The following is a 17,931-nucleotide window of genomic DNA, read 5'->3' as shown; positions in this document are numbered from 1 at the left end:
ATTCTTTTGCACTCGAATGCGTCTCCGCCAATCGCAGCGCTCAGTTCACATAGATGACTGGTTATGTTGGCGAAAAATGCAGTCTAAATTAATAATCAGTCTATCAGTACTATGAAAATGTGGAAAAACACGCGGGGCTGCTTGGGAGACTGTGGGCCGGTGAATGGAGGTCACCGCAGACACTGAGAGACTCGACGGTGAGACAGAGAGGGGGGAGAGGGAGGACGGACAGCGGCCAGCCGCCTTCAAAAATGGCGTCTCCGGAGGAAAATGAGTAAAAAATATTAAAACGCGGCCTGCTTTCTGTACACTTCCTCGTTCGGTGTGTATGTTTTTCGTACTCTGGCTGTATTTTCACCGGCGCTGACGAATTCTTCGGTTTACTTGAATGGCTAAAGAGAGTAGAAATATGGGCAGCGAGCATTTGGGGAAATAAAAGCAAGCGTGTTTTATTTTGATGCGTCGTTACTGACAGCTAGCATCTGCTGCTAGCCCTCAGCTCTGCTCCGGAGGGGGTGGGAACGATTTGCATGCAAAGAAAAAAAAGGAGAGATTTTGAAATTGGGGATTTCTTTGCTCGTCTGTGGGGAATGATTGGTACCAACGTGGCCCGTCGATTGCAATCTTTTTCTGGTGCTAGCATCGTAGCAAAGACTAGCCTAAAGAAAGGGGAGGAGATACGGTGAAAAAGGACGCATTCAAATCAAATGTTTATCAGCAATTCGCCCATCACCGGCCGAATCCGCGGCATCTTCATCATGACCGAGACTGATTTTGGACTGCATTTGCATTCGTGGAAATGATAAATGTGAAAGGCGTAGGAAAAGGAGAAAGGCTGGCTTTTTTTGGAGGTGGTTGGATTATAACCCCGTAGACCCCCCTCTTTTTTCATCCAGCTTTCTCCTCCTCCCCTCCATTTCTCTTTCAATATGCTGTTTTCCACTCCTGAGGACTTGCTTATGAAACCGGGGAAAATAGCCTGAAACCGAGAACGGGAAAGACTGGATTTTTTTCCGTGATCTGCTCTGCGACGTGCTCGTTGCTTTCGTCCTCATCGCACACATTGTACAACACATAAATGGATAGAAATTACCCGGGAACAGGATTCGGCGATTTGGGCGCAGGAGCAGGATGGAGTTACGAGAGATCGGCAAAAGCAAGGTATGCATTGGATTCAGACAATGTGCATGCATCACTGGTACTTTGCAGGGCACGGTGTGGCCCATGTAAACAAATTGTCGCCATTGGGTTCATATATAGTGCCATGCCTTGCCATTATGTGGAGTGCATTGTCATCCAAACAGTTGCATAGTAATAATATTATAAACAGGAATGGAGCAGTGTGCGTGTCGTGGGGGTGGGCGGGGTGGAGAAAGGAAAGGTTGGGGATATGAATCGTGTGATTGACAGACGTAGGTTTTAGGTGGACCTAGCGGGTTGGAGGTGGGGGTATGTCTGGAGCATCCATAGGAATTATTGTTCCCCGTGTGCAGGCCTGGACACAGAGCCTGATAGATAAATTCACTGGATTGATAGGAACTGCGAAGAGTGCAGACGCAGCAAACCCCCTCACAGCAGCCCCCCTGACAGACATCAACAAGATGAACTGATACATACTAACCGGGAAGACACGTTCAATGAAACCCTCTTTAAATGGCTACGTGTTAAGGAAAATATGAAATAAAGATGCTGAGGTGGAGATGGTGCCATGCTCCTACAACTGAGATTTCTAATGCATTTCGCCCAAGCGTGATCTAGATAATTGGTGTTGGGTTTTGGATGGTTTATGTTCATTTGCATAATTAAATTGTGGAATATGGAATTTTTACTGTATCAGGCTTGCAGTTTACGGTTTGTCTAAAATGGAAAAGCCCTGGGTGATTTTATAGATAATGAAAATCGCCTGCACTGTGCAAGATAGCTCTGCCTTTTAGCTTTAGTTAGCCTGAAAGCTAGCGCTCTGTTGCATGGAAGTCAGTTGAGGCCTGTGCACGCAACCACTGTTGCCTCTCATCGAGCTGCACATTATTTGAGATATTTTGACCCAGAGTAGGCTACCCGATCACACTCGACCGCCACTATGCACCTATAGGAAGTGATATTTGGCTAAACAAATCTGTCCAGTTGCTGGTGTTTGCATGCAGCTTAGCATGCATTTGCGTCGACTTGCACGATCCAGCTGTTAGCCACATTAACATAATCAATGGCTGCAGACAAATGAGTCGTTTGTCTTAGGCATAAACGGAGGAAATTGTATTTTTATCACTTGGCTTAAATCTGCACATTGGATGCTGATGGTTTATTTAAACGTAAATGGCTGGCCTTCCAGCTTGGGCCTAGTGTCTGCATTTCTACCTTAGCTGCTGTGCATTGCTGCTAGGCGGTGCTACCAACAGCAGAAATGCTAGCATGTTATCTGGCCAGCCAGCCACGCATTTCATCTGCCTGTGGTAACGCAAAGTTCTGCAACTGGCAAGTCCTCAGTGCTGAATAAGAAGCTTACTGAGTCTGTGCATTTCTAAATTATATTGTGGTTGGGTCTTGTGGGTTTGTTATAAGAATTGCAAATTAAATATCCCATAATTTTTGCATGCCACTTATAGTGCTGGTTTGACAGATTTGCATCCACTGTAATACACTTTGTTTATGGTGCCCAAGTTTTTAATTCAGCCATGGATAACTTAGATATTGATCTGTTGAAAGATTTCAGCTTTAAATATAAATCAGATTCCTCAGGGGTTTTGGGTCTCACTGTTGAGAGGTTACATGTGGACACCACCACAAATGAACAGCCTGGAGTTGATGCCTGATGTGTTGATTTTTAATTGAAGAGCAATTTACTTGCATGTCCTATTCTGTGTATTGTGAAAATGACCCAAGCCTAGACAGTCTTTTCTCAAGGGTCACATTTTGGGAACAGATTAATTTTATGTAAATGTACTCTGAAATTAATGACACTTCACAATCCCCCCACTCCCCTTCCTCTGTAGTCTTGTATATGGGAGTTCCAGATCATCCCACCCTGAGTCTGAGCTCCTCCACCGACAAGCCTACGCCACCCCACACCCTCTGCAGGGCTATGCCACCAATCACCACCCAGGGAGCTCTGGCCAAGGCGGGGCTTGGGGAGCAGCTGGACGGAGTTTGGGTGAGATAAATGTCATACCTTCCATGTCACCACCATAAGGGGCCCTGGCAATGAATTATTGTGTCTCTCCTTGCGAGCCCTGATAGATTATTGTCATTGAAAAATGTGCACATTATAGCTCAATTGAGCTGAAGCCCGAGATGTGAAAGCCTGATTTCAGGAAAGGCCTGTAGTCAAAGCATTCATTCTCATACAGTTCGCTGATATCCCAAGGGCTTTTCAGCAACAGGGGTTGATATGCTTATAGTTGCACTTAGGACTACTGACGTACTGATTGAAATTGGTATGTGGGACTGAAGCCTTGTTAAACAAATGTTATTTTTAGAGATTAACTAGATTCTAAAATCCTTTATATTGTTTATTCTGATTATGCATGAAGATTTCATCAACATCTTTGCAAGTGGCTGTTAGTATTTGCAGTCTTTTCATCGCTTTATCTGTCCTCCCAAAAGGTCTGTCGGGGCTCTTTGACACTGGTCTGCACCACGCCAGCCCCTCTGCCCCCGATGCATCCGTCATGAATCTGATCTCAGCCCTGGAGTCCCGGGGTCCCCAGCCTCCACCCTCCGCTTCCTCCCTTCTCTCCCAGTTTCGCACACCATCCTGGCAGACAGGTGGGGCTGTGTTAGATCTTCCCTCATGTGTTGACATTCAAACAGACCCCACAGTCAATATGACATTTAAAGAACCTCACAATATTTGACTGTGTTATTATTCTGACAATGTTGCTATATAAGGTTTTTCATATAAAATGTACACATTTTATTGCACTTGTGCATTTTCTTACTCATGAATACTTTATAAATAGTGTTTTTGCTTTCATTATTTCATGGTTTAAATGAGAACTTGATGAATACTGAGTAATTATGCAAAATGTCTTCCTTTTTCCTAACAGCGATGCACACACCTGCTCCTCCTGAACTATTCATCTCTGGAGCCCTTCCTGGCTCTGGCTCCTTCCCTTCCTCCTCAGCTCTCTCAGCCTATCAGCATCCAGCATCCTTCTCCAGCCGCTCTTTCCCTGCCGCCTCCCTTTCCCTCCAGGACACACCGACGTTTAGTCCCACATCCAATGGCCTGCTCTCTCCACATGACCCCCTACTACACATCAAGGCCCCTTCCCAGTCTAGCCTGGGTTTTGATAGACTCCTGTCCTCGCAGGGTGCTGCTGCAGCTGCCTATAGGGGCAGCCAGGATCCCACGAGTGCCACATCAGCCCAGGCGTCCTCTGCCAGGCACCTGCAGTCACACCAGTTCAACCTGCTGTCATCACAGCTCCAAGACCAGTCGTCCCAGCTGTACAATGCATCAGTTTTTTCCTCAGCCCAACCCCAACCTCAGTCCCAGTCCCAGTCTAATTCGGCTCAGGAACGGGCTGTGCCCCGGCAGGACAGCGTTATCAAGCACTACCAGCGGCCAACGCCAGCTCAGTCACAGCTCTCATCTTCTGCTGCCCACTCCCTTCAGCACTACCTCAGCTGTGGAGGGGCGGGGTACCAGCAGATTGCCACACACCACAGGCATGCTGGTCTTTCTTGCAGTCCCTTGGGTGACCAGAGCCCCTCATCTGATCACAAGCCCACCTCTCGCACTGAACAGTATCGGCCAATCATCCAGCCTCCCTATTCCTCCTCCTCCTCCTCCTCATCTTCTTCCTCAGCTGGGAAAGGTACCAAAAGCAGTTCCAGCAGTGGCTATTCTTCTGCCAGTTCAGCATCATCTTCAAGAACTCCTCACACACCCCCTTCTGCATCCTCTACCTCCTCTTCCTCCTCATCCTCTTCTGCCACCTCTGGGGCTCATCCTTCCAATTCAATTCCCACCTCCAGCTCCAGTGCAGCCCCTTCCAGGCAACAACCACCCCCTCAGCCAGCTCCTCCTCCCCCAGCCCCTCAGCAGCAGCCCCCTGCCACCTCCACCTCAGCCCCCCAGTCTCTCCCCAAATCCTGCCTCTCAGGCTATGGTTCTCCTGTGCCCCCAGTGAAGACCCCGACTTCTGCTCTTACTGGCCAGACCCCACCCCAACAACAGACACAGTCATATTCCCCGAATCAGCCACCTACTTCCCACCTGGCTCAGTCCTACGGAGGCTTCAGTTCACCACAAGCCCAAGACCTGAGCTCAGGTACGGGTGGGAAAGGCTATGGGAGTTTAGGGGGGCGAAGCCAGTCATACTCCACTGATATATATGGAGCTGACTCTGCTTATGGATCACTTCCATCCTCTCTGGGAGGAGCTGGAAGCCCGTCACTAGGCTACGGAGCCCCAGGTCACTCCCCTGCCCTTTTAAGGTCAAGTGGTTCATCGGGTAGTGGAGCATCTGGGGGAGGAAGCAGTAGTGGCACAGGAAGTGGGAACTCTGGATCAGGAGGAGGAGCAGGAAATAGTATGGCCAGTGAGAGAGGTGGAGGTGGTAGTGGTGGAGGGTCTTATCATATTCCAGACTCTAGCCCCTCTCCGTCAGGCAACTCAGGCATCATCCGTCCAGGGTTGCACTCCCCAGTGCCCTCCTGCCCCACACAATCTCCAGGGGGTGCAGGCTCTAATAAATATATTTCCTCAGTTCTCTCCCCCACCTTCCTAGCCTCCCCACAGGGTTACCCCGATACCAGAGGCCCAAGCTCCCAACCTCAGTCCTATCATTCCACCTCCACCAAAACAAAGGCGGACACTTCCATGCTAGGAGTGGGCTCTCAGAGATCTCAAGAGGAAGTAGATGACGATGATGAGTTTTTGATCCAGCACCTGCTGCAAGCCCAGGCAAGTCCTGCTCCTCAGGCTGCTCATCACCATCCACAACAACAACCCCAACAGACATCCCAAACACAGCCTCAGCCCCAGTCAGTGCCCCCAACCACTGACTCAGGCAAAGGCCTGAGCTATGACATGGGTAAGACCTCTGAGGAAAGATACCACCCCCAGAGTGTCATACGTACCCACAGTGCCACATCCGCTGCTGGAGTAGGTAATGCAGGGTCTGCAGGGTCCATCTCAGGGTTGGAGAACCAGCTGGAGATGTCACTAAAGAAACAACAGCAACAACATCAACAACACCATCATCAACAGCAACAGCAGCAAAGAAACGAGAGGTCTGTTGGAAGCAGCAGGAGCAGCGGAGGGAGAGGCAGCGCTGAACAAGTGCACTCCCACCTCCATCACCATGACAACCTAGGCTCGGTAGTCCACTATGGGCGGGGTGATCCATACACCCAACACTCCCTTGCTCCTCAACACTCCTCACATAGTCAGCACGTGTCCTCACATACACAGATACCGTCCCACACCCAAATGGAGCTCCAAAAGAAGCCACAGGAGCGTGCTGAAATCCCTTATCCTCGGAAAACACCAGAAGTCCAGCAACAGCATTCCCAGTCTCAAGCTGCTGCCTCCCTCATGGACTCTCCCACTGATCAGTCTCGTCAGCCACCACACCTGCTGCAGTCAGTCCTGTCTCACACCACCCGCAACAAACTGGAGCCTCATCAACAGCACCACAAGATGGACTCTCATCGGCAGCACCAACAGCATCACAAAATGGACTCCCACCAACCACATCAGCAGCACCCGAAAATGGACTCCCACCCTCAACATCAACAGCACCAGAAGATGGACTCCCATCAGCATCAGCGGCACCACAAAATTGATACCCACACACAACATCAACAGCACCATAAAATGGACTCTCACCCCCAACAGCAGCACTCTATTAGTCAACAACAAGCTGTGATGGAAAGTGCTGGTGGGACACTTGGCTCAAGTAAACATCAGGCTCAGCCTCAGTCCCAAACCACCCAGCTCCAGCTTCAGCTCCAGTCCCAGGCTATGGAGGTGGCCGCAGCTCACTACAACCATGGCCCCCCTCCACATCAGCACGAGCAGAGCCAGGTTAAACAAAGCTCCGTGGTGTCTTCCTTGGACATGCTGGAGCGCTCTCTTTCGCAGACCTCCAGCACAGACGTAGCTGTTGCAGAGGACAGACGCGGTGGAGCAGGCAGCGGTGGAAGGAGTGGAGGTAGCAGTGAGCGCCACAGACAGCAGGAGCAGCAGCAGAGGCAACACCCATCCCACCACCACTCACAGCAACACTCTGCCTCTGAACTCCACTCTTTCCTCTCTGAGCCTGATATCGGCTTGTCCACGCCGTCTCACATGCACCATCTTTCACAGCACCACTCGCAGCAGCAGCAGCAACAGCAGCACCCCAGCTCTCAGCACCAACAAACCCACTCTCACCACCCTCACACCCAACCCCACCCTCACCATATACCCCCACCATCTGCCTCAGCTCACTCCCAGCCTCAGCCTGACCCACAGCAGCCCCTCTCGTCCCAGCTCACCCCTCAGCAGGGCCAGCTGGACCAGCAGCGCTCTGAGCAGCACCAGTTTGACACAGTCAGCCCTGTGGAGAAAGCAGATCAGAATCAACAAAGTAACCGCTTTGTACCCCTGACGTCCATTTGCTTCCCAGACTCCCTGCTTCAGGATGAGGACCGCTCCTTTTTTCCAGGAATGGAAGATATGTTTTGTGCAGAGGACTACAAGTCAAGCTGTGTTGGAGGTGCAGGACCAGGGCAGGAGGAGATGAATGAAAGCCACACTGGGCAAGAGGGAATGGATTCCATGAAGGCTGGACAGAGTGCAGGTGGAGCTGGGGGCAGTAGTGGAGCCAGCTATGACATAATGGGTCACCACGGTGGAGATCAGGGTTATGAACCATACTGTCATGGCCTGGAAGAACCAAGCAACAACACCATGACTCTGGATTTAGACTCCCTTAAAACCCATGAGCTTCCTTCCACTGTCAACACTGAACAGCTAGGATTGATACAGTCCCAGGGCCCAGCTATGGGGATGGGCTCCAATGCTGCTGGTCCGAACAACTCTGGACCTAAACTGTCCTCTGGACCTGGAGGCGCTAGTGCAGGACCTGGTTCTGGAGGCCTCCAGTCTCCCATTTTCTGCTCATCTCGTCCCAAGAAGCTCCTCAAGTCCAGCTCTTTCCACCTGTTAAAGGAGCGCCGAGACCCCAACACACTGCCTAAGAAAAGTTATGCTCAAGAATATGAGTTTGAGGATGATGAGGATAAAGCCGACCAGCCAGCTGACATCCGGTTAAATAGCCGTAGGCTCCCAGACCTACTGCCAGACCTGGTGTCCAGCTGCAGAAAGGGAGGAGGAGGAAGTGGGTCTCTCAGTCCTTTAATGGGTGACATTGACTTCTACCACTCCTCTGGCTACTCCTCTATGGGTTCACATTCTCTTCTGCCTCAGGATGGACCCAAGAAGAGGGGCCGAAAGCCCACTAGACCCAAAAGAGAGGGTCCGCCAAGGCCAAGAGGCAGGCCTCGCATCCGCCCAATGCCTGAGCCTTACACTCCACGAGGAATGATGGGGGAGATGGGTGGAACAACAGTAGGAGGGGGATTCAGCGTGGAGGGAAGAGGTAGGGGCAGGGGCCGTGGAAGCCGAGGTAGAGGAGGAAGGAGAGAGGATATGTACATGGAAATGAGCGGGAAGGAGCAGGATCAGATGCACCACCATCACCTCCATCAGCAGCAGCCACAGCCGCTCCATCACCAGCCTCAACAGCAGCTGCACGAGCCTATTCCACCTCTGAAGGTCAGTGGCATTTGGTCTAGAACAGGCTTGGAAATTTTTAAACAAGCTGTCATTTAGGTACTGATGTGTTGCTTATAAATGGAAAAACAAACACTGGTTGTTGAAGTTACATGTGGTGGCTAGTGTAGTCTTTGCAAAAGCAGATAAAACAAGTAGTTTACTGTCTTTAAATTAGCGAGGATCTGCTTGTGTATACATTCAGGCAAAATCACTTTAAATAGTACTGTTTTGTTTCTTTTGTTTCAGATCAAGTTACCGATTGGTACCATGTCCTCCTCGGATGCCTTGCTGAGGACAGACTCTTTGTCTGGCACGGATCCTGCTTTGTCGGATGGCTCAGTGGGCTCCGCTCCCTCCCTTGGTTTAAGTCCTGGACCGCCCTGCAGCACTGACAGCACCAGAAGTCAGGACAAGAACAAGCAGAAAAGCCAGATGATGAGTGAAGGAGTTGATGAGGAGGGGCTGGAGGACAGGGTAAGAGCTACAGGATTAAATCCTTGCTGTGTCAAGCAGAGAATGCAGAAAAGCTGCATTAAGATGAATTAAAAATGATTTGATTCAAGCAGATTTTCTTGATAGTTGTGGAGTTCAACACTTCAATGGTGGATTTTGGTTGAGTGAAATTTCTTTTGTATGACTTGTAGGGCGATGAGAAGGACTCTGAATCCAAGGCTGGCTTTGTGGCTTCATTCTTGGACTTCCTCAAGACAGGGAAAAGACCTCCAGGCTTGGACATCTCTCCAGGAATGGAACCTGACAATGGTGAAAACTCGCCATGCAAATCGGGTGGTCTGCGCCCTCTGTCTCCCGCGCCGCCTCCCCCACCACCGCCGCCTCCATTTGGGGACAGTGAAGGAAATGGGGGTCTGGCTCTGGGGAACTGCTCCAGTCCCAAGCGCTTGGAAGATGAGCTGAAGAGGAACCTGGAGACCTTGCCGTCGTTCTCCTCCGATGAGGAAGACTCCGTTGGAAAGAACCAGGACCTCCAGAAGAGCATCTCCTCAGCCATCTCTGCTCTGTATGACACTCCTCAGCTAACCTCAAACATCCAGCCTCCGCTGTCTCCTCCACCTCCCCAGCCGCAGCCTCAGCCTGCTCAGTCCCCACTTACTCCCACACTGCAGCCCCCCACACTTAGCCCACAGCCCACCATGCATACCCCTCATGCCCTGCCCCCATCCAGTGAACCTGATGTCCTCCAGCCAGAAGATGGAGACATGGATGAGAGCAAAGAGGAGGAGGAAGAGGAGAATGAGGAGGAGCGGAGCACAGGAGGGGATGAAGAGAGTGATATCATAGAGGAGAGAGAACCCCAGCTGGAAACCCTGGGTGCCCCTAATCTTGACGGTAAGGCTGGGAGTTAGCTTTTTATTCATCTCATGTCCCATTGGCACATTGATTTTTCTGCTGCTCGGCTTAAGAAAATTAATATTTTCCTGTCAGACTGAGCTATTGCTTTATTTCTAGTCTAGTACAACGACCCATTATGCATTTGTTACTAAAATCCCCCCTCCAGTCGAAAATGTGTTTTTCTTCTTCTCCCTCCAGTTGAATGTCTGAGCTTCACTGTGTAGAATGATGTATGTGCAGACTTTGACACTAGGAGGCTGTTTTTGCTTTTGTCTGCTGAAGGTGTACATTTTCTCTGTGCTCATTGAAAATCTGATTTTAACCCCTTCAGACCCACATTTTTTCTGCTGGGCATTTTTTTTTTCTAAACTGATGAGGTGGTCATGATTTGTGAAACCACAACTAGTTTGGAAGCCAGTCCTGGTCCAATGTTCTGCATTTACAAGTGTGATGTGGCAACCTGAAGCCAGTGCACAAACACAACACAACACAAACAAGGACTTAGTACTGGGCGGTATGACCATAAATATATATCATGGTATAGGTTTTATGGTATATAATGACATTTTTTCTTTCATCTGGAAGACAGTAGAAAATTACCATTTTTATCTCCGCCTAAAAAAAAACATATTTAAAGTGAAAGCCACCTTTAAGTCATGGGATAGTAGCCAAATTCATCTAGGAATTAGTAAATTAACATCTGATGAGTAACTGGAAAGTACATGCTACCCTTATCTCATCCAAGCACACGGAGAAACTCCTCTGTTGAAAACACCTTTTCAGCTCTTTTTCCTGATTGCTATTGTTCTTATTTCTCATAAAAGGACGAAATGCAAATAAAACAGTAAAATAACACCTCGGGCTGGTCAGTAGAGTCCTCTGTGAGCGCTCTGCCAATTCATATGTAAATGAGACGGAGCGGTGAAGTTAACAGCGCACTTACACCGGTCAATGTCTCAGCAACCAATTGGTCAATTTTGTTCATCGACACCTCTATCAACCAGTCAGAGTAAAGAGAACCGAGGGGCAGCACCCAAATTCACCATAGTAACACCAATGACGATCCAGAAGGAAGTAATGCCAGAGATAGTATATCGCATGAAGAAAGACCCCCCTAATCTAGAACCCCCCTCCTCGTAATGTAAACAACCAGGACTTTTGTGATTGATCTTAAACTAACACAGAATCAGAGGAGGAGACATTAGCAGCGTTTTATCGAGCTGGAATATAACTTTTGACACAAAACAGCAAAGGTAAGGCATACTTAATGATGTTGCGAAGTTTTTTTTTGCTACTCTTTGGCTGCTAGCTTGCCGAGTTTCCGTCTCACAGTGAGGAGGGGGATACCTGCGTAATCAGCGCAGCGGACTCTCTGCTTTCATGTGATATCAGGCTTGTGTGGTTTGCGTGTGGTGAAATGCGTAGACGCTCGGAAGTGGACATACGCAATTTTCGTCTTTTTGTTACATGCGCATATAATTTATTTCTGTATGAATTATGTTTCTTGAGACATGCTTGTGGCTAAGGCGGTGGAGCAAATTGCTCATGTTGCCGCCTCCGGCGACAACTTAAGCCTTACAACACTTGCATGAAATGTTTGGTCGACGTCGGATTTTTTTTTAACCAAAAAACCTCCAAACAACAGACACAGCTCCTCTTCTGTGTCCTCTTGTTCGGCTAGTTCTGCAGCTTCGATTTCGGAACTTCCAGTGTCTATCCCATCCATCTCCACCATAACGTAAAACCAGAGCACTACAGTCTACCCTCAGCACGCCTCGCACAATGCGTGTTTTAAAGCGCAACATTTAAGAGGGTCCCGACTGCGTCGCGCGGCGCAGCGTTCCGAGCGTTGTGTGAGGAAATGAACCGGAATGGCGGTGTATTAAAAACTCCTAAAACTTAACAGTGAAGTAGGAGACATCTTGTGTCCAGCAGTTAAACTTGTGAAATGAAAAATATTTGCGTATTCATATATTGTGGAATTGTTATGTACGATTTAAGACGTGTGGAGGTGATCTTTAAATATTTGATTAAATTCTTGCGGCTGTTTTGCCATTGTGATAAATTAATATGGAAAATTTACTGGAACTTTAATCTTCCTCCTCTTTCCTTCCAGCGCCCCTCCCTGAGATTCCTCCAGCACCAGCAACTCCTGAACCCCCCTCTGTCCCCCCATCTCCCGCCTCATCCTCCTCTCCTTCTCACTCCCCCCTCCCTCCCCTCTCGCTCCCCTCACCCCTACCTCCGCCAGAAGAACAACAGGAGAATTCCCAGCCCCCGAGCCCCATCGCTGCCACATCCCCCTCTCCACCACCTCCACCACCCGCCAGTCTCCCTCAGCCAGCCACTCCCCCTCCGACTTCCCCTCCACCCCCACCTTCACCGCAGAAAGAGTCTCCCATGCCATCTCCAGAGTCCCCCGCCTCTCCTGAAGAGCCTCCACCTCCTAAGATCACCTCCCTGCACCTTGCCCAGAAGCAAGAAGATGCTGCCATTGCTGGAGAGAGTGAGGAGGATGAGAGCGAGAGTGGAGGGGAGGGCATCTTCAGAGAGAGGGACGAGTTTGTGGTGCGGGTGGAAGACATTCGAACTCTCAAGGTATTTGTTAAAGAGTGTGTGTGTGTGTTTGTTATTGAGAGGTGAATAATCACAGAGCATTTTTTGGCCAAAAATAGAAAAAAAAAGGTTGTGGGGCAACAAACTGAATAAATTATTTTAACTAAATCATTGCACTGATGGTAGGTGTTACAGGCTAAAAATAGAGTAAGATTAAGATGATTACATCCTAGGAAAAATCAAGGGGGACAGCCACTTTGTGCTCCTTTTTTAATGAGTGAAATGAGTTGAGACTTGAATCCTTTAGTAGCTGCCAAGTTCCAGAGACTTACCTGTGTGTCGTGTGTGTGGGCACAGCTGGCCCTGCAGACGGGCCGCGAGCCTCCACCCATCTGGAGGGTGCAGAAGGCCTTGCTGCAGAAGTTCAGCCCGGAGATCAAAGATGGACAGAGACAGTTCTGCGCCACGAGCAACGTGAGTGATCTAACAACGCCTGCAAACACTCACATTGATTTGGATTCTTTTCCCAGCTGCATCGTAGAACTTGATAAGACATACTGTAGTTACTGTGATGTACGTATGCAGACTATGAGTCAAAGTAATGACACTGAAAGTTGTGGGATTGTACAATTGACTCTTTGCAACCTGTTTCTGGCTCAGTATCTTGGCTACTTTGGAGATGCCAAGAGGCGATACCAGCGAATCTATGTCAAGTTTCTGGAGAACGTCAACAAGAAGGACTATGTCAGAGTCTGCTCTCGGAGACCTTGGCGCAGAGCCACACCTGCTCTCAGGTACCAGTATTTACCATAATAAAAGTCTTATTCCTGTTGAACTGAGGCTTACTTGATTTAGTTGGGATAGAGTTACCTTGCCCACGTGATGCTTGGGCCCCCTCCTAGAGCCTGGCCTGGGGGAAGAGCTCCCAGTTGAGAGCCAGCAGCCCGAGTCACAGGGCTGGGAATATGTAGCTATTATGATATGGGTGAAGGTGCAGGGGCCTTCGTTGACAGAACCCTACCTATACGTTTTGGGCAATATTTATACATTAAATTTAGGTTGTTTCATGTCTAAAACATTTTTTTAATGTGCCACAGGCGCCAGTCCCTCCCCAAAATGGCTTCCCCTCCTGCTAGCCAGGTGCCACCAAGAGTAGTTGAGAAAGAGGAGAGAGTGGCTCCACCAGTCCAGCGCGAACAGAGGGAGAAAACAAGAACATCAACCGCATCGACAAAAGAACCACGGGAGAAGAAGGAGGCGTCAGCTGCTGTGCTCAAAGCCAAGGAGAAGGAGAAAGACCGAGAGCCGGAGAAGGAGAAGCGAGTGCAGCTGCAGCAGGAGAAAGCGGAGAAACGTGCTGCGGCAGCAGAACGAGGTAGAGCGAAGGAGGAGAAGAAAGCAGTGGAGAGGAAGGAGAAGGAAAAGGCTGAGCGCCCGCCCAAGTCGAAGCCGGCCAAAGTGAAGGCAGAGCCACCGCCCAAGAAGAGGAAGAAGTGGCTGAAGGAAATACCTTCATCGTCTGACTCCGACTCATCGGACGAGGCAGCTAGCGAGAATGAAAGTGAGACGCCATTCTGATTCTTTGTGTTTGCGTCTTGCCGTCAGAAGCCCTTGTGTTGAAATCTCCTTTCTTACCTGAGGCCATAATAAGAGAGCAGTTGTTCTTTATGTCACGTGCCACGGTAGAAGATAAGTTGTGTGCAGTTTGAAACTCCGGTTCTCGTCCACTCAGTGCCAGTGAAAGGCGGCGTGAACAACCGTGCCATGAGGGAGATGTTCAGGAGCTACGTGGAGATGCTGGTCAGCACGGCCCTGGACCCCGACATGATCCAGGCCCTGGAGGACACAGACGGTGAGACGCAGCACACACTGCCTCCTCAGCGTTTTGACAATTAAAGCTTCCTTTACAAATCCACTGACATGTAGGAGACCGAAATAAAGCCCTGTATTGTGTGAGAAGAGGTCTGTAACCTAACCAGACCTGCCTGCCTGGCAGCATGTTTCTGCAGCTTAAATGTCTGCATTGAGGCATTTTGATGGTATTGCAGTGTGCAGTTGGGGCAGGTTGAATAAACATCACCACCACTGACAAGACGCAGCGGAATTGTTAGAGAATTCTGTAGCATATCGAGATGAATCTTTTAATGGTTTTGGAAATCCAAATAAACAAGGTGTGACAGGCTGAAGGGAAGCCCCGGGAATGCTGACAGATCAGCAGCCAGCAGAGCTGCTTTGAATCTGCCCTTGGTATTAAAATGATTGGCAGCTACATGAATGATGACTAATGAAACTTCCTCCACTTTGATTGGCCACCAGATGAGCTTTACCTCCCACCGATGAGGAAGATTGACAGCATCCTCAGCGAACAGAAGAGGAGGTTGTTGAGGAGAGTCAGCATGAGCTCTCAGCACCAGGTAATCTGTCCCCTCTCTCTCTCTCTGTGTGTCCTTCATGACTGAAATAACATTTCAGTTTTTATTTTGCATTGCTGTTTTTCCTTCATTTTGATTGAAACTGCTTTTTTATATTCTGTAAAATCTGATGCTAAATGGCCTGATGGTGCTCCATCAGACCAACGCTTGTCTCATTCATAAGATCTATCATTATAATAGATTCCACGCTGACGCAAACAGTGCATTAATTGGTTAGTCATGAAAAAGAAAGTTGGTTTACGGTAATTAATTTATCATTTCAGTCATCTATCATGCAAACGTATCAAACGATTGCGGTTTCCAGCTTCTCAGGCTTGAGGATTAGCCGCTTAGCTTGAAGTTGTAAACCGTTTCACACCCTAAATGATCATTTGAAACAATAATGCAGAGATTTATGACCCAGATCTTCCTTTTTCTGCCTCTTTCCTGTCAGGAGGTCCTGCATGCTTACCCTCAGATCATTGTGGACCCCCTGGACTCAGGAGTGGTGAGGGTGCGGCTAAGCGGGGATGCTTACAACCGCAAGACCCTCAACAGAGTCAAAAAGACCCTGCCTAAACCACAGGTATGTGTGTGTGTGATTAGAGTCTCAGTGGACCTCTGTAGACCACCGTGAGAGATTTTCAGCCTGATTCTTCTTGGTTTCGATGTGACACTGAAACCACAGCAACAACAAAATTAAGCATTGCTGTGAAAAGCTGGGAGCAGAGAGGGCAAAACAGTGCCAGCTTCCCCTCGAACACCTGCTGCAAGTTTCCAAACCTGCTCCACTTTCACTCTGTCTTAAACAGAACTGAGAGAGTAATTCTCACTGTGGCGGTTCTTCCTGAAGTTGATAAGATCGACCGAATCTTAATCTGATTTCTTTTGTTTTTTGTCCCTTCAGGACCTTAAACTGTCAGCCGATTCATATCGGATCTACAGTCTCTACCACTCCCTGCATCACTATAAATACCACACCTTCTTACAGTGCAAGAAAGAGGTAAGCTAGCATGTTTCTAGCTCTAGTATACGCTCGAGTCACGTTCGGAAGGTTTATTGACAAGATCTTTTCATTTTGGAGCCCAAGCTGTCACTGCAAGCATGCTTGAAAATGCAGTGCTTTAGCATGTAGCTCATAGCATTTATATGCATCACAGTCACCTGTGTTTTCCTCCCGCTTTCTCAGACCAACTCCATTGAGCAGGCAGCTGAGGACCCGGGCCAAGAGGAAGTGGTGCAGCAGTGCATGGCCAACCAGAGCTGGCTGGACACCCTCTTCAGCTCCTTCATCGAGCTGCTCACGCTCAGCACCAAAGCCTGAGGCGACTGCGAAAAGAGAGCGGGAGGATTTAAACAAAAAAAAAATACAAAAAATGGAAAGAGAAGGATCCTACTGTACAGCCCCCAGACCCTCTTCAAATCTCTAAGATCTGAGGATGAATTTTTAAGGCCCTGACGAACACAAGGGGGTCCGTTCATGTGACCTTGGACACTGGCCTCTGTTCTTTTTCTTGTTGTTGATCAATGACTAAAGAAATGTCTTACTTTGTGAGAAGGAGGGGACCCCACCGGTTCAGGGGTCACCGGCGGGTCAAGAGGGAATCGACCGTCGGTGAAAAAGGGAGCAGCGTGAGGCGGAAGGACAAAGACGAGGAGCCGCAGCGCCAAGTCGACGGAGGAGCCACTGACGTCTTGTTAACTGTGTCATAAAGACAATAGTTCAAAGAGATACTATTACCACTTAGTTTTTACATAAATTATTTTTTGAAGACTAACATCCGCTGTTGGCTTTTGAAAAGAGTGGAAGAGGGTGAGAATGCTTTTTAAACTGCGTGTAGAGTGTGCCGTGAGCAGCGTGAACATGGACTCGTCCACGGTTAGAAACATGAAATGTGATAATAAACGCTCTCTCTCGCTCTCATCCTGTGCCGTGTGAAGGGCAGCACCAGTCTGCTGTGTGATAATATATAAACACATTTTTATTATTTATATGATGAGGTTTTTAACTTAAACTCTCACGAGCGCTGCGTTGCTGCCCTGACGTTTTAAATACCTTTTTATTTCCCGCAGGTTCAGTATACAACCGTAACCCACATATCCAAGCCGTCTTCCCCTCTATACGAAAGAACAGACGTCGCAACAGAAATCTTGGGTGGAACACCGTGGGTGTAAAATAACAAAAAAAAAAAAAAGACAAAAGGAAGAAAAGAAAAAAGAATGGGAAAATTTATTTGAAACTTAACATTGTTGTGCTTCAGTTCAATCATCAGTCATGCAGGTGCAAAGAAAAATAAGTAAACTATCCATTTCCCGTGTGGGAAGAAGGAGTATAAATAAGTAATATTTAAAGAGGAAATAGTCATTTCATTTTTATCATTTTGATGTTTGTGCATACTATGACTTATTTTGAAAACAATCTAATTTTCCATAAAAAAGGAAAAAAAAGCGTGTAAATATTGTACAGTTCTTGATGAAATTCTTTGTCCTTCTGTACATTAACTCTCCTGTATTTGAGAAACAAATAAAATCTGCAAAGAACAAACGGTGTTTCATTTCCCTGCAGTGAACACCGAGCGGCCCAAACATTGAAACCGCCTGACTGATATTGTCCCGCTCGTGCCCCCGAGGCAGCTCTGCAACAGGGAACATTCATGTGGATGCAGATCAAGGTGGCAAGAAGACCAGGACGCAAGGTGTCCCATCATTCACTTCACCTGTCAGCGGGTCCAACGCTGCGGCTGTTTACTGTATGTGTGTGTTCTTTTTCATCTGTCTTTGTGAGGACATTTTGACTTTTTTGACATTTTGGCTGGTCCTCAGTTATGCTAAAGGCTATTTGGGGCT

At 48.4% G+C, this 17,931-nt stretch overlaps 1 protein-coding gene across 1 annotated transcript; it reads left to right on the top strand.

The window, feature by feature from the left end:
* The first annotated feature begins 937 nt into the window (after positions 1 to 937).
* Positions 938 to 17,286, top strand: prr12a (proline rich 12a). Its single transcript, XM_070989921.1, has 15 exons — positions 938 to 1,161; positions 2,991 to 3,148; positions 3,601 to 3,762; positions 4,044 to 8,767; positions 9,014 to 9,241; positions 9,412 to 10,114; positions 12,234 to 12,715; positions 13,031 to 13,147; positions 13,334 to 13,467; positions 13,771 to 14,234; positions 14,406 to 14,525; positions 14,990 to 15,087; positions 15,539 to 15,670; positions 15,992 to 16,087; positions 16,274 to 17,286. The coding sequence occupies exons 1-15, from the start codon at positions 1,079 to 1,081 to the stop codon at positions 16,406 to 16,408; spliced, it is 7,836 nt and encodes a 2,611-aa protein (XP_070846022.1). The 5' UTR covers positions 938 to 1,078; the 3' UTR covers positions 16,409 to 17,286.
* Positions 17,287 to 17,931: the final 645 nt, after the last annotated feature.

Source organism: Chaetodon trifascialis, chromosome 21 (assembly GCF_039877785.1).
Source record: "Chaetodon trifascialis isolate fChaTrf1 chromosome 21, fChaTrf1.hap1, whole genome shotgun sequence".
Classification (NCBI taxonomy): Eukaryota; Metazoa; Chordata; class Actinopteri; order Chaetodontiformes; family Chaetodontidae; genus Chaetodon; species Chaetodon trifascialis.
The sequence above is the reverse complement of the archived record's forward strand: the minus strand, read 5'-3'. Positions and strand labels throughout refer to the sequence as shown.

Coding starts and splice junctions, on each gene's coding strand:
- prr12a (XM_070989921.1), top strand. CDS start 1,079: ATGGATAGAAATTACCCGGGAACAGGATTCGGCGATTTGGGCGCAGGA. Junction 3,149..3,600: donor AGCAGCTGGACGGAGTTTGG/GTGAGATAAATG, acceptor TCCTCCCAAAAG/GTCTGTCGGGGCTCTTTGAC. Junction 3,763..4,043: donor CACACCATCCTGGCAGACAG/GTGGGGCTGTGT, acceptor TTTTCCTAACAG/CGATGCACACACCTGCTCCT.